We start from the raw sequence: 14834 nt of genomic DNA on the forward strand, positions 1-14834 counted from the left end.
GATTTCACTAGGAATGCAGTACGGCGGATGCTGTTGCTCAGCGCTGCATATGCTATGCATGTCTAACATCCGTCATGACATCTCATGTTATTTACGAGCTCATTAGTAATGATCTACTTTTTATGCTTACTACTATATAAGGATATATTCTAGATGCGGACGTGGGCATTGAAGGGAAGTCTATTCTATTAGAAACAGAATCGGGCATGTACACAATCCAGGATCAAAAAAAGGCCGAGAGCGCACACAATGGATGGTGGACAAATCTAAACTGCATTAACCACCAAGGGGCATTCCTCGCGTCTGCACCTAGGAACCAGCCTTGCGCGACACCTCTTCCAACTATAAGATCCAGAATTTGAGTATTTCAATGGGCAGCCGTATGAAGGGGATATCTCTAGAAACAAACAAGTACAAGCAGGAAAGGTATGGGACAATAGTGAAGGGGTAAACGATAAACGCGTAATAGGATACACAGAAAGGGAATGCAAAAAGGTGTGCATGATCCGATGTCCTGGTAAAAGAAGATAAGCATCTTTCAAGTTTCTCAAGATAGATACGATGAAGGAAGGAAAGAAGAAGAAGAAGAAGAAGAAGAAGAAGAAGAAGAAGAAGGGAGGTAAAATAAAGGAAAACAAGAGGGATGGGATGGTATACAAACGCCTCCCAACTCGTCATCCGATCATTATTTTGCGCGCCGCATCATGAAGAAAAGGCTAGAAGAACAGATGGGAAATCAATGTCCAAGAATTTTTAGCTCCTTATAGACGCAAAGAAAAAGGGGTATAAATGTGTATGAGAAGAAATAACAAATCAAACATGCCAACAATGTACTCAGCGAGGCTGTACTCTATAATCGCTGTCGCTTTTGTCTTCTTGACTCTTGAGACACCGCACTCTATTCGGGTGTCCCTCAATTAAGATGTATGGGGTGGGCGTGGAGTCGACTCGAGTTCAGCAGCAGGAGCTAGAGTCGGTTTGCCGGTTCGCCCAAGGGACGATCCGGCCAGATGCCCAGCGCCTGTGTGTTCTTCTGAAGCAGTGGAGTCGACAGGTGAGCCTGGGCCTTCGTCCAAGCCCTCGAATGTATCGACCTCTTCGATATCTTCGTCCATGTCTTCTTCCTCTTCTATAATTTGGCTTTTGCGTGCCCCAGGTCGAGCTGCAGCGGCGACTGCAGGGCCTCCAGTACCAATGTCGCCATTTGGATACTCTGTGCCTGCCATTCCACCAGATACCATAAGATTGGCAGTGTGGACCATAGGCCCCTTGAAAGCGGATCGTTTTCGGCGTGCAAAGACGAGGCTTGACGAAGGGGAGTAGAGCAGGGGCGGTGGTGCGGCCTCATTGAACATGTTATTGATTCTCCCGTTAGGATCATCGATGTCACGGAATCCGTTCTGCGTGCCCCGCACTAGACGAATATTGCTGGGAAACCGGGCAGAAGCACTTGGCGTCGTGGGAAGGACTTTGACTGATGTGTGAGGGGATTTTGAAATTCGAGCCGTTGGAGTCGACGCTGAACCAATACTATTTGACGAAACGGATGATGCTTTAGAGTGGCTATGGGCATGATGGATGCTGCGGATAGAGGACACGGAGGATGAAGTGGACTTGCGACCACGTAGACCTGCGGAAGACCGCCGGTATGAACCTCTTGGGGTGATCGGAGACGGCGAGAGAGAGTTCCTCTGGCTAGTGCTCAGGGGACGATTGTGACGAGGGTAGGAATGCCGGTTGTTGGGATAGGAAGCACTGCTCGGGGCTAAGCTGCTGGCGTTCGATGAGCGCTTGATCTGCGTTGGCGTCAACAAGTCACCTGGTTGCGCGGTGGCCCCAGATGCCGAGGTGGGCTTCTTGCCAGTATCCTGACCCTTGGCTGGGCTCAACTTCTCGGAAAGGAACTTGCGATGTCCTCCTTGTCCCCCGGCCGCTTTGGCGTGAGGAGATTTGGCCCTCTTTGCAGACTCTACAAACCAGTGTTTCAACGAGGCCAACTGGCTGATTATCGGGTACTGGCGGCGACCGGTGCGGCGTCTGAAAATGCCATTGTTGTGCTGGGCCAATTCAGGCTGCGATGCGCTCACATGCAACGTGCTCGGCCGTCGCGCTTGATCCTTCGGTGGTGGTGGGGGGCGCTGCCGAGTCGAACTAGCAGAACGAATGGAATCTTTGTCAATAGGGGGCGGAGGTGTGCTAGAATCTGGTGACTGCAGGGGTGCCGGCTCGGGAAGCATTGGCAGCTCTGGGACAGCAAGCTGAGAGGGAAGGCTCCGCCTGTCTCGCCGTCCTCGCTCACGAAGATGAGCGTCTGAGGCATGGCCCTCTTCGTCGACTTCAACAAGGGCGGCCGAGATCTTTTCCAGCCGACTGCTCGCTGCACTCAAGCGACGAATATTCTTAGCTTCCGCTTCTCGCTCGCGTCGTTTACGCTCCCTCTTCTGCTCCTTTCGTTGCTCCTTTTCGATCAACAACGCCCACCAGCCAGCGAGGGGGTCACAGCGTTGAGAGAGAACGCTCTCAACAACCTCGTCGATGTTAACACCTGCGCTCTTCATGCGCTGCAGCGTGGTTCTCTCCAAAGGGGTCGAGAAGGCGGCCGGGCGCGGAATCTTAAGTATCGCCAATTGTTCGGGAGCATGTTCTGCAAGAAACGGATGGGCAAGGATCTCGTCCAGGCTGGGTCGAATAAGGGGTCGTTTCGACAGAAGTAGATTGATGAGAGATTTGGCATCGTCGGGGAAATTATCGTTGAAAACCGCGTCTTCGCCAAGGATCCGAGCTTTGGTTACTTGGTCGTCATCATCATCAAATGGCAGTTCCCCAGCGAGCAGGGCATAAAGAATGATACCCAGGCTCCAAACATCCACCTTCTCGCCAGCATACTTCTCGCCCTTCAACATTTCAGGTGCGCTATAGCATACTGTCCCGCAGAAGGTCTGCAAGTAACTCGCCTTACCCTCATATTCTCTAGTGAACCCAAAGTCGCAAAGCTTCACGTTCTCATGTTTGTCGAGTAAGATGTTCTCTAGCTTGAGGTCACGGTGAACGCAGGATTTGCTATGGACGTAGGCAACGGCTCCCACTAGTTGTGTGAAGATTCGCTTGACTTTGTCTACCGGTAACGGACCATGTCGAAGGAGGTAGTTGTAAAGCTCATCACCTACTCAAGTGTTAGTGGCATCCGACTACATCTACAGCAGCGTCTCGCCACATACCCGGGCAGTACTCGAGAACAAGCCAGACCAGCTTTTCCGTCACAATGACTTCGTAGAGGCGGGCTATGTGGGGATGGAGGAACTGGCGGTGATGGTGAATCTCGCGTGCTAAATTTCTGTCCTCCTTACTCGAAGACTTGAGCACCACCTGCGCGCAATCTGGTCAGGCCTATCTGGCACGTAAGGAAGGGGCTTCGTCATGGGCGTACCTTGGAGCCATTGGTAAGCTTATGTGAGGCAAGATAAACTTTGCCAAAGGAACCCTTTCCAATCAGTCTCCCAAGCGTGTAGTTTCCCACAGTGCGAAGGTCTTTCGAAGAGAACTCCCTATTGAGACGGCTACTGTTAGCATCCATGCTTGAAGGCGAAGGCGAGACCGGGGGTTGTGCTTACTCTAGAAGCGCATTGTATGATTGAGCAAGCTGTTATAGCGCGAGAGCCCCGTCAGTTAGATCCTCGACCACGACAAGAGGAGAAGGGTTTTGATTCTGGAGCAGAGAGGTCGATAGAGCATGCTGCGTCTGTCCCGACAGAGAGGGAGGTAGCGGGAAACAGGACGTGTGCATTACAGAGGATTTTCGACCTTCCAAATGGAGGACCTGAAACGCACCTTCTCTTTTTGTTTCTGGGCCTGGACCTCCGCTCTCGTCCTCGGAGGTGGCATGTGTTGAGATTATCTCCGCCTGCCTGGGGGAAGTCCGCGGAGATAGGATATGTATGTCTGAAAAGTTTTGGGCGGGACTGAGTTGGTATTAAGTCGTCAAAGGTGGCCATCCAACGCAAAGGAATATATAGAAGGTGAACAGAAGGCCACAGGCGTCGCTTCAATTGTAAGGAGTGGGGGCAAGAAATCGCAAGTCGAAGCCTCCGTGGGTAAGAAGGAGTGGAAGGTATCAAGGAGGCGATGATATGGAACAGCCGACGAAATGCCAAAGTAGTTATGGCCGTCTAATCTGTGACAAAAGGAATGAGGGGTGGATAGCTCGAATGAAATTTGAGGCACGAGGGAACGTAGGACGGGCGCGCAAATCGGTGGTGGTAGTAGTAGCTATCTAGTAGCTAGTAGTCGGCAGGAGTGTGGAAAGCTCGGAACCGCAATAATTCGGAGAAAGAACGGGCAGGGTAGGGGAGGCCGATAAGGGATGATGATACACTAAGCTAGATAGTAACAGATCCAGTGAACGTTAGTGTTGTTTCAGGAAGGTATGTGGTTCAATAGCGACAAGCTGCAAACAAGAGTGCGGTAATGGATGAAGGAGAGAGGAACGAGAGGGAGAGAGCGGGGGGTTGTTCTGGAAAAGAAGGCAAACGCATACCAGCCAGACAAAAATTTGATAGGTGATGATTAGTAGTAGGAGCAGTGAGGCAGGGCCCGTGGCTTGAGGGGCAACCTGTGCAGCGATGGAATGAAAACAATAAATCCGGAATTAGATGACGATAGGTGCTGGGCAATTTCAATAAAGCAGTAGCCAAACCAGCCAGCTAGCCAGCAGACAAGCAAGCAAGCAAAGTACAAGCACGCCTCAAATTCTCTAGCCAGCCGACCAGCAAGCGAGCAGGAAGTTGAGGGTGATTGGGAGGGGAAAAGGAACGATGATGATAATAATAGTAGTAGTAGTCTTAGTTAGGAGGAGGAGGAGGAGGACTGGGTTAGGAGAGAGTCTGGCAAGGACGGAGTTAGTGGGACTGACGACAGCCGGCAGGGGCGTGCATGAGCCCACGGGACAGGGAAGACACTGGAGAGACTAGAGAGAGAGGCCTGTGTGTGTGTGGAGTGGTGAGTGATGATAATTGTGATGATGATGATGATGATGAGCAGATGGAATTGTGGTCCCCAAGCAATATACTGGCTAATCAAAACGAGTGTGTGATTGAACAAAGTATAGAATGTGACAATGATGCTGAAAGGAGTGTATGAAGGTTAAAACTAGTATTCGACACTGGAATGAATGCTTGACCCCCCCAAGATGATTATTGTTTCTTTTCCCCTTCCTCTTTTCCCCCATAAACCCCGAAACTCATTCCCTCAATAATAATAATACATAAATATTATGAATTGTCAAACCCACGATTTCAATGTCTGTTTTTTCGATTTCCCCCTCCATCTTCACATCCATTTCTACTTAATTAATAACTCTTAGCCGCCCGGCCACATTTTAGCCGGTGGGAACGTGGGCCGTTTCTGTCATTGCGTTCAGGCACCTTTTGGACGGGCTTGAGTAGTACTATCTTTTTCTATTACTATTTGTTCTTACAAAATTATGTTATTCTAAATACTTACTACGGAGTAATAAAATAGGCTTATAAGTCAGGAGAATTTAAAATTACTCCTAAACCTTCGAGGTTTGTTCTTCTTTGAATACTTAAGACAGTACTCAGTATCTTGTAACTATTCCCCCCAAATAACTAGCATTACCGTGACAAGGGAAAGAAAGAAAAAAGACAAAAAAAAAGAAAATTACCATTCTGTCCGCCGCTCCGAAGGCCGATGTCATTCGGTCCCGGCCTTGCTTCCCGTTGCAGGAAGGGAAAAAAGAAGCAACTTAGCCATTGAGGTGTGGATCGTAGCATCATAACTCAGAACTAACTCAACTAGCAAGTCAGCCATCAGCCCCTGAATTTCCCTAACTAACTAACAGCCGTTTCCAACATCGTCATCGCTTCTGTCTAGTCTAGTCAACTTTTGCTCAGCAGTCCCTAATTAGCTCCCGGCAAATCCGACCCCCTGATTACTTTAACACTTGATGCTCTGATAGGATCTTCGCTTATGACATGCCTCCCTAGTGTCTTCTAGTGAACCCCCTTGCCCACACTTCTGGTATGGATTGTCCATCTCGTTTCATGAGGCTGTCACTCAATTGTCATGAAAGAAAACGCTGGAAATTAATTATAACATCATACGATGACTGCATCACATCTGTGACTTACTACTTTCTATAGGATAAAAAGATAACCCATTATGGGGGCCATCTTATCTACACAGTAGAGGCTAGGTGATGCTCACCCGATGTTTCATGAAGTTGGTTCATTACTGAGTATACCTATATATATGAAGCGATTCCTTCAGCATGGTTGGGGTATATGACATTGACAAGGTTCGATCTCACCGAGATCCGAGACCCAAAGAAGCTTCCGACCACATCCAACAACCCATCACTTCAAATCCCTTGTTTCCACCAAGGGAGCGCCTGTAGTTGCTGTACTGCCCGATGGCTCATACACAGCGCTGGGTCAACTCCATCTAGCCCTTCTTCTCCCTGGAACGCGAGGGCGACCATCCCAAAGTAGGAGTGTAGGAGATCTGCAGTTGTCAGTTTAGCGACGATTTTCCCAAGATATATTGACACCCTCAGATGTACCAACCTGGTGGCTCGCCCACACCCTTTCCAAATCCGCCGATGATGTGCTGCGTTTTGCCGAGGAGATATTGTCGATTCCGACTGGTGTCCACAAGGTCTAACCTGTCCATCATCTGTCCCCCGACGATTGGATCAGTAATGTCACTCTACCACACAAACTGTAATTGCTTACGTCTAATGTCGCCAGGTTCCAAAATGAGTAACACGTATCAGCAAACTTGTTACATCGTCCGTTGAAGCCTGCACATCGTAGATCCTGTTCTGTTGGAGGCGATATAACGGAGAGCTTATCGAGGCTCTCATCTAAGCTGACTTCCTCAGCGGTGTCCGGTACCGGTCTCAGAACCTCATTCGTCTCAGGGCTGTTGTCGTCGTCGTCCGAGTCCTCCTCTGTGTCGCCGAGCTCTGCGGTTTGCCTGGCAACGAGCCAACGAACCAAGGACTCAAATTCGCTCGCGCCTGGCGTAAGGACTGGAGGTGGCTTCTGGTCCTTTGCCATACGACTTAAGAAGGTCAAGGCGCCCATTGCGCAGTACGTATGACCGGCTGTGGGGGTATACGAGTAAGCTGGCAGTCTATAATAATAAAGGGGTTCAACATAAAGCAGATCGAGGTATCCAGATAGAACGTACAATGCGCTTCACAAAAGGGCGCCTCCCCCATACCGCCATCATAAGCCTAGAAGATTTGAATGTCAGCCCAAGTCACGTACCAGAGGACTCGGAATAGAATGGTGCAAGTCACTTACTTGACATGCCTGAACAAACGCGGCCAACTTGTCCACATCAATGTCCTTGATTCCGTCCACATCTTCCCCGCAATTCCCCCGCAGAATATACCGCGTGCCTGCTGCAAAGCAGCAAAAGCGTAGATCACCACCACCTTCAATCTTCCCTCCCGGACCAAGCACCTCTCCAAAGCTTCCATTATCACGCTGCATCCGCGGCAACCATTTTAAACACTCCTTCCGCTTCACTCGCGATAGATCATCGCCTAGGATGATAAGGAGCTCCAGCGCAAAGAAGGTGGAGGGTACATTTGCTGGATCCCAGGCTTCATTCTCAGGGGTCCGATTCTCTGCGCCGAAATCCGTTCCGGTGAAGGCTCGAAATCCGCCCGTAGGAACCTGGCAGTGGTAGATCCAGTCGATGTATCCTTGTCGCTCTTCGGGGGTGGTTTTGCTCTGCAAGACGCCGAGAAGGTCTAGGCCAGCGACCGTGAAAAAGGCGAGAAGCATGCGATTGGAGTCATTGGAGGTGTATAAGCTGGGAAGGAAGGTTTTGAGACATCGTAAGAAATACTTGATGTGTCGTTCTTTGGTAAAGGTGACTGGGACGTCGGTCATGATGTCAGTGTCCGCGATAATAATAGTATGAGCTTCTCCCGTGCGGAGTTCTGGCCATATAATTGAGGTTAGTATAGAGGTAGGTAGGTAAAGAGGATGTGCACCATAAAAAGGGGGGACAGTAACCTCCTCCGAACAAGCCGACAAATTGCTTTTCTCTCTGAGAGAGGGGGGAGATTGGCTAGCTGTTGGTCTTGCGCATTCCCGAACTGCGATTCTCCATCTCGATCGGAGAGGCTGCCAAAAGTCCAGCCCCACTCGGCCGCCGGGGAAATCCATTTTCTTGTTACCAATCCAAAACCCCCATCAGTCGAATAATGATTCTTGTTGTTCGCCATTGAAACTGCTGCAGAGGCCAACCTTCCCCAATACTCTCTGCAACCCGGCCATGATACATTAGCGCAGGTGTTGCACAAGAAATAATTAGCTGGCCTGCTTACAGCCATTCATTCAATCAATCAATTAATCCAGCATGGCACTCCTTTCCTCCAAGACCTTGATCCAGGCACATGCCTTGTTCCTGTTCGTGCTGGCCGTGTACCTGACCAGGTCGCCAGAAGTCGTGACCGAGTCCGACCTTGTCTTCATGCTGGGGGAGTTTTTGAATTTGGTATGGTTCTGTTCGCTTGTTTATTCACCCCTTTGCTACACCGTCCTTAGACTAAACGTTTCATTCATTCTATCCAGGAAGCGTCCCCTAGTCTCGCCCGGCCTCAATCCCCTTTTGCCCTATGCGGTGTTCTCCTCGTCGTCGATGCCCTGGTCGACCTCATCCTTGTGACCAAGGTCCCGCAGATCAATGAGATTCTTGCCATGGCCCAGGCCGCCAGGGTGCAGTCCCCTATACCGGTGGCAGGGGCTGTGCGCACGAACCCTTTCATGGCGCGCTTGACCTCGCTGTACACGGAGATCTGGACCCTCCTTTCTGCTTCTCGCTTCTGCATCTTCTTTGCCGTTTCATTTTTCATCTACCAGAGTCAACCGTCGGCCTGGGGGGTGGATGCCGCTACTGCAATGGGCAACTACGGCTCTGCCGGTGCCGCTACGTCGGGTCTGGATCAGCTGAAAAACAGGGTGGTATTCACATATGGCTTCATGGAAATGATGTTCTGGTTATGGGTAGGTTCTTTTCCACCCTTGCCCCACAGAGAAAGTTCTGGCGGGTGCGCTAGGGGTCATGGGTTGCTGACATTTGCTAGATCTTCATCACCCTTAGGGAAGAGCGGCAGGAAGCAGCTAACCGGTTCGTGGAACATGACCGGTAAACCAAACTACACCATCTCCACGGCCCTCGCACCGTTATATACATCTATTTGTAGGCAATGCAGCAATTACTGCATCAAGAGACACTGTAATTTTGATTCCGATCCTATCATACGACTAATAAGCATATTACAGTTAACCGCGCTGGTCCGGTTCAATTTAGCCAGCTTTCATGAAGCGAATTGATTCTTAGGACGCTATTCTGCGGCCCTGAAGATAGGACAGAACCATTTTTGCTCTCGACGATCATCACTCGTAGCACCATCAGGCGGCCCGTTATCAGATGCTCTTTAAAGAAGCAAGGCGTAAAAGGCTGACCCGAGGATTGCAGCAAGGCCAGCACTACTACCTCCCAAGATGATACCAGCCGCACTGCTGGCAGTCGCATTACTTGCAGCATTCTTGTCAGTTGCAGTAGCGGCCTGTGTTCTCACGGACTGAGTGTTGGTCCCCGTTATGGTAGCATTCGCCGCACTGGCAGAGCTGGATGAGTCGAGGCGGGTTCCGTTAGCTGCACCAGTCGGGGTAGTAGTGGCAGAAGCACCAGTAGTTGTGCCTGTGGTTGCCAGAGTAGCACTCTCTGTGCTCCCACTGGTGCAACTAGCGCTCTTGGGGAGATCATTCACGCCGGCGCCACCGCAGATCTGCTGTGCAAAGTTGAGGGCAGCTGGACCACGAGCAAACCGTTAGAAATTGCCATTTGAAGCCGAGCCGATGTCATGTATCGGGGGGCCGAGAATGTAGAAGGTTGATATTGGGGGAGGGCGATTTGACATACAGGTCTGATCCTCCGCAGAGCAGGTAGAAGCAACGCAGCAGGAAATACCAGTGATGAAGGACTTGTCGGAGCAGATGCAGTTCACATCAATTGCCTTGCAGGTTTTGGGGATAGAACCGGTAGCGCAATCTCTCTATGATTGGGTCAGCTACATAGAACGGGCAATGCTCAAGCACACGAGTCTCCGTGGAAGGGACTTACCGCGCAGGGTGGAAGACTGTCCATCCCCTGGCCGACTGCCAGGCCTAGGCCAGTGAGAAGGGTCAGGGTAATGTGATAGAGCTTCATGATGTCTTTCGAGGTGGACAAGTGGAGTATGAGTATTAGTTGGGATAGAGAGCTGCGATGGAAAGACGATTGGGGATTTGGAGAGATGGCGAGGGAAGAAGCAAGTGAAGCGAAGAGATGAGAGAAGCAAGAACAAGTAGGAAAGGTGGAGGAAGTGGAGAGAATGTGACACATGAGTCAAATGAAGAAGGAACGATTGGGGTCGAGCCAACGGGGTTTATTTCACTTCCTGGCTTGGAAGGCACTCTAGAAGTGAAGCCCTGGCCAAGAGGTCTTAGTATGAGTTTTGTTGTGTATTGGAAGCTCCTTGCCTTTGGAGACTCTAGAACCACTACTATTCACTGCTACACTATCTATGAAATTTGGCCAAGGGAGAGCTCCCAGTTCATCTTAGAGAACCGAGCGATGTTGGTTACCATATGTGAGGGGATAGGCTATCCCACAACCTATAAGGCACTCCCCCATCCGCAACCCCTATGATTTTAGGTTGTACCTAGGCGGACCCCAGAAAGTATACTAAGTTACCGGGTGGGTTTTGCTCCGGTGGCGGACGGCCAATCCGCTTGTTATACACGATGACAACACCACACACTGTACTAGATTGCTATCCATGCCATTGACTGGCAGCAGAGGAACGGAGAGGTGGCCAACTGGGGACGAGGACATGGTTCATGAGACCGTCGTCGAATCCCCCGAGGAATGTAGTTATGCATGCCAGTGCACCCAAGTAACCACAGAGATTGGACAGATAGTGAGAAATCTACCTGTCTGAAGTACGAGCCACCTCCAAGAGGGGAGGAGTCTACTTTGGCCGCCACCAGGAAGGTTGTGTGATGGATGGCCCAGTCGTGAATGAAGATTCCCCGGAGCCCGCTGTTGCTCTTTCAGCCAGGGTTACTGTGAAGGTGGACCCTTCTCAGCTGGGCTCATCAAGCTTTTAGAAAGCTCCGATACGAAGTGTTCCCTTTAAACGGTCCTCTGGCCCTGATCAATATCCCTTGCTTCTCAAATCGGGTGAGCATCGGATCATGTTTCATTCAAGAAATGAATGTCTCTCCATCCATTGCTTGCAGCCTCGAATTATCCACGCATGCATGAGCAGCCGAGGAGGGGAACGTTGCTACCGGCAACTTCAACGTGAGCATGGCTGATCACTGCGGAAGAAAATGTGTGGCGTTTATTAGCCAATATAAAGTTTCTTTTAGTGTACGTTTCGCAAGGTGTGCACTTGGATTCGATCCCAAGAACCTGAAAGATGTGCTAGTGTTCATTTATGTATCACCCTGCTGTCCAATAAGACATGTTTACACCTTAATCGTATGATTGAGTAGGTATGGCAGACTTGCCGTGTCTGATAAATGAGCCATCCCTTTGAGTTACACTACCTCATCTGATCGACATCCACCAAGACAAGCGCTTTTAGAAAGGTGGTGGGATAGCTGGTGTCCACAATCCAATTTTGGGCCTGGCCATCTTCGGTGGAAAGAGAGTAGCTGTTTGATAGCCACCAGGAAATTCACCAGGAGCACCATGGTCCGCGACCTTCAATTTGGCCTCTCTCATATCCTAATATTGTTTGGAATTATTCAGGCTACTCACGCCGCCCTTGCAGAACGAGAATGTCCGTTCGGGGCCACCCATCATTCACGACTTTCTGGAAGGCAGAAGTTCCCCGCAAATTCTATTCCCTCGTCTAGGGATACTTTAGTCCTGAACGCTTTGCCTCACGATTTTCCCGCGTGACCCTCGTGGGACCTTGATTCCGTCTCCCAGAGTCCCCAGTTGGAGGAGTCTGGGCGTCCAACCATCAATAACCGGCCTCCTCGTTCTTCATTTCGGTACATTCAACCCTAGCCGGGGGCTTTTGGCACTCATTCTCAACTGTATCAATCTGGCTACAGGAAACCAAGTATGGGGCTTGGCGTGTTAGATACCACGCGTGCTCATGTACCAGGTAGGAAGCCCACCTCGTGCACAACCATGTTTGTCACTGCATAGACGCTGAACAACTTCTGAATAGGGACCACGGACATTCTTGAGCGAGAGCGCTCCAACAATGAGCCAGTTATTGACTCGAATCTGAAATATGATCGGTCGGGCTCTGTGCCCATCTTACTTGTCCCTCAGCCAAGCGATGATCCCAACGATCCATTGGTGTGTTGAAGTCACTCTGAAGGAGTTAGTAGGTACATGGACCATAACTGACAATGTCGAAATAAGAACTGGCCACTCTGGAGGCGCGATGCCACCCTTCTGGTTCTGTCCTTTGTAGCGGTGCTTTGCGCAACGACTAGCTCGCTGATGGCTGCCAATACCGTAACCATTGCTCTTTACTACGGAAAGAGCTTCACTTCAGTTGCGCTCCTCACTGGCTACCATCTCTGTGGTGTTGGAGTGGCCGGGATCTTGATTGTACCTACAGCACGGGTCTGGGGAAAGCGTCACCTCTTTCTGCTGGGAAATGCCTTGATGGTAGTAAGCTGCGCCTGGGCTGGGGGCAGTAAGCATAACTACCAGAGTTTGTTATGGGCTCGTATCTTCCAGGGGATTGCTCTAGCTCCCTTCGAAGCTCTGGTCAACGCATGTGTCGGTGACTTGTTCTACGTGCACGTGAGTCTAGACAGCATCTTACAGAGCTTAAGAGCACTTGCTGAGCAAGCACACAGGAACGGGGTAAAAGGATGGCATTGTCCAACGTTGCTCTCTTTGGTGCAGCTTTTCTTACGCCAGTACTGGCGGGCAAGATCACACATAGCCTTGGTTGGGAGTGGACCTTTTACCTGGTAGCCATTTTCGCGGCAGCAGCACTACCTCTTACATTCTTTTTCGTTCCTGAGACAGCTTTCAGGCGGCCGGACTACTTGAACGCCGACTTTGAATACGCCAACGATCGCTCCGTCTCGGAAGTGCAGCTCAATGACCTCACAACATCAGAGGCTACTCCGGAGCCAGGCGAACAAAAGCAGACCTCATCAGCAGTCGAGCCTCATCAACCTACGCTCTCACAAGAGCTGCCTCGAGAGACAGAGTCAAAATTACCAGCCAAGGTGTCCTACCTCCGAACCCTCAAACCCATCAATGGGCGCAAGACCGACGAGAGCTTCTTCAAGCTCCTTCTGCGACCCTTTCCACTATTCTTCCACCCCGCCATCCTATGGGTAAGTCATGCAGCAGAAAGCAGCACCCAGCCACACGTTCCATATTTTAACCCTTACAGGCATGTTTGATCCAAGGCGTGATCATCGGATGGACCGTATTCATCGGTGTCGTCCTAGCCGCCATCTTCCTCGGCCCTCCCCTATGGTTCGACGAGGTGCAGACCGGGTACCTGTACACCGGGGCCTTCATCGGTTCCATCCTGGGTCTGGTGCTATCGGGCCTTCTCTCCGATTCGATGAACCGCATCATGATCAAACTCAACCGAGGGAAGTACGAGCCGGAGTTCCGCATCCTCCTCGTGATCTTCCAACTGATCTTCTGCGGTGCCGGGCTGTATGGGTTTGGCATTATCGCGGAGGATGTTGCTCGATACGGATGGCTTGTAGCGGATGTATTCTTCGCTCTGGTTATCATAGGCATGGTTATGGGCGCTGTTGCAAGCGCGCTGTACATTGTCGATGCACACCGTAAGTATAGCCGCGAGTAGCTGCACATACCATTAGGGGTCATAAGATTGACACTTTTCTTTTCAACAGGCGAGATTGCCATCGAATCTTTTACATGCATGTTGGTGTTCAAGAACATGTTCAGCTTTGTGTTGACGTTTTATGCCTATGACTGGCTGTTGCTGAACGGTATCAGACCGGCTTTCCTGGCCATCTCTAGCATCCAGATGGGTGTCTGTGCCCTGAGCATTCCGATGTGTAGGTGTTTTTTGCTATAGCTCCGGCCCGTTTGAGGAAGTGACTAACGTGTTACTAGATATCTTTGGAAAATGGAATCGCTCATTCTTCAGCCGCCATGATATTCTGAAGATGCTGCACTTGCGGTGAAGGCGCGCAATCTACGGATGACGAAAATCTCAGTTATTTGCTTCTTTTTTCTCTAGTAAAGAATACCCCTCACTGGATTTGATGCGCAAAGCTATATACATTTTAGCTCAACCCCAAGTTTAGAGAGAGAACAAAAAAAAAAAAAAAAAAAAAAAAATAAAAAAAAAAAGAAGAAGAAAAAGAAAAAGAAAACAAAAAGTAAAACAAAACCTGAAGACTCCCGACGCTGGAAGAACACATCCGCGTGACCACCCTGGACAGGATTGGATTAGGCAACCGAGTACGTAGAATAGAACCACTGTATATCGATGGACGGCTCCACTGACGGAGTGGTAGAGTAAGGTAGCATTGGGGGAAGCTCCGGAAGCCATCCAAACGCCTGGAATCCTTCAACCGCGGTTCAACGCAGCCCAGTGAGCCACTTGAGTACCCACAATCAATGGAAAAGACCCATCATAGAACGATGAAAAAGTCGAGTGAAAACGTAAATGAGAATCGAATGGAGAAGAAGAAAAAAAGGACAAAAAGAGAGTCATCAGGTTCATAATCTCATGGTTACCATAATGGCGTTCCGACGTATTCAAGACCAAG

At 50.1% G+C, this 14834-nt stretch overlaps 5 protein-coding genes across 5 annotated transcripts; 2 read left to right on the forward strand and 3 right to left on the reverse strand.

Moving 5' to 3' along the window:
* Positions 1–457: 457 nt before the first annotated feature.
* On the reverse strand, positions 458–3574 carry ASPBRDRAFT_677971 (non-specific serine/threonine protein kinase; the record flags this gene model as incomplete). The annotated part of the gene is made up of 3 exons (XM_067628952.1): positions 458–3163; positions 3219–3366; positions 3428–3574. 3 exons carry the CDS (start codon positions 3572–3574, stop codon positions 918–920), a joined length of 2541 nt encoding a protein of 846 aa, XP_067478008.1. The 3' UTR covers positions 458–917.
* Positions 3575–6376: 2802 nt separating this feature from the next.
* On the reverse strand, positions 6377–7922 carry cdc43 (protein geranylgeranyltransferase type I subunit CDC43; the record flags this gene model as incomplete). The annotated part of the gene is made up of 5 exons (XM_067621100.1): positions 6377–6519; positions 6582–6690; positions 6750–7123; positions 7210–7255; positions 7326–7922. The coding sequence occupies 5 exons, from the start codon at positions 7920–7922 to the stop codon at positions 6377–6379; spliced, it is 1269 nt and encodes a 422-aa protein (XP_067478009.1).
* Positions 7923–8394: 472 nt separating this feature from the next.
* On the forward strand, positions 8395–9187 carry ASPBRDRAFT_56521 (uncharacterized protein; the record flags this gene model as incomplete). The annotated part of the gene is made up of 3 exons (XM_067627581.1): positions 8395–8532; positions 8610–9041; positions 9122–9187. 3 exons carry the CDS (start codon positions 8395–8397, stop codon positions 9185–9187), a joined length of 636 nt encoding a protein of 211 aa, XP_067478010.1.
* Positions 9188–9475: 288 nt separating this feature from the next.
* On the reverse strand, positions 9476–10251 carry ASPBRDRAFT_197442 (CFEM domain-containing protein; the record flags this gene model as incomplete). Its single annotated transcript, XM_067621101.1, has 3 exons — positions 9476–9852; positions 9964–10096; positions 10165–10251. 3 exons carry the CDS (start codon positions 10249–10251, stop codon positions 9476–9478), a joined length of 597 nt encoding a protein of 198 aa, XP_067478011.1.
* A 1747-nt stretch (positions 10252–11998) lies between these two features.
* ASPBRDRAFT_636177 (putative MFS transporter) lies at positions 11999–14303 on the forward strand. The gene is made up of 7 exons (XM_067628427.1): positions 11999–12205; positions 12272–12405; positions 12472–12861; positions 12918–13409; positions 13469–13877; positions 13947–14114; positions 14173–14303. The coding sequence occupies exons 1-7, from the start codon at positions 12163–12165 to the stop codon at positions 14241–14243; spliced, it is 1707 nt and encodes a 568-aa protein (XP_067478012.1). The 5' UTR covers positions 11999–12162; the 3' UTR covers positions 14244–14303.
* The last annotated feature ends 531 nt before the right edge of the window (positions 14304–14834 follow it).

Source organism: Aspergillus brasiliensis (assembly GCF_001889945.1).
Source record: "Aspergillus brasiliensis CBS 101740 unplaced genomic scaffold ASPBRscaffold_8, whole genome shotgun sequence".
Taxonomy (NCBI): domain Eukaryota; kingdom Fungi; phylum Ascomycota; class Eurotiomycetes; order Eurotiales; family Aspergillaceae; genus Aspergillus; species Aspergillus brasiliensis.

Excerpts from the sequence above, each read along its gene's own strand:
- ASPBRDRAFT_636177 (XM_067628427.1), top strand. The coding sequence starts at position 12,163 with ATGGGGCTTGGCGTGTTAGATACCACGCGTGCTCATGTACCAG. Across the intron at positions 12,862-12,917 it reads GTGACTTGTTCTACGTGCAC|GAACGGGGTAAAAGGATGGC; the intron begins GTGAGTCTAGAC and ends GCAAGCACACAG. Across the intron at positions 14,115-14,172 it reads TGCCCTGAGCATTCCGATGT|ATATCTTTGGAAAATGGAAT; the intron begins GTAGGTGTTTTT and ends ACGTGTTACTAG.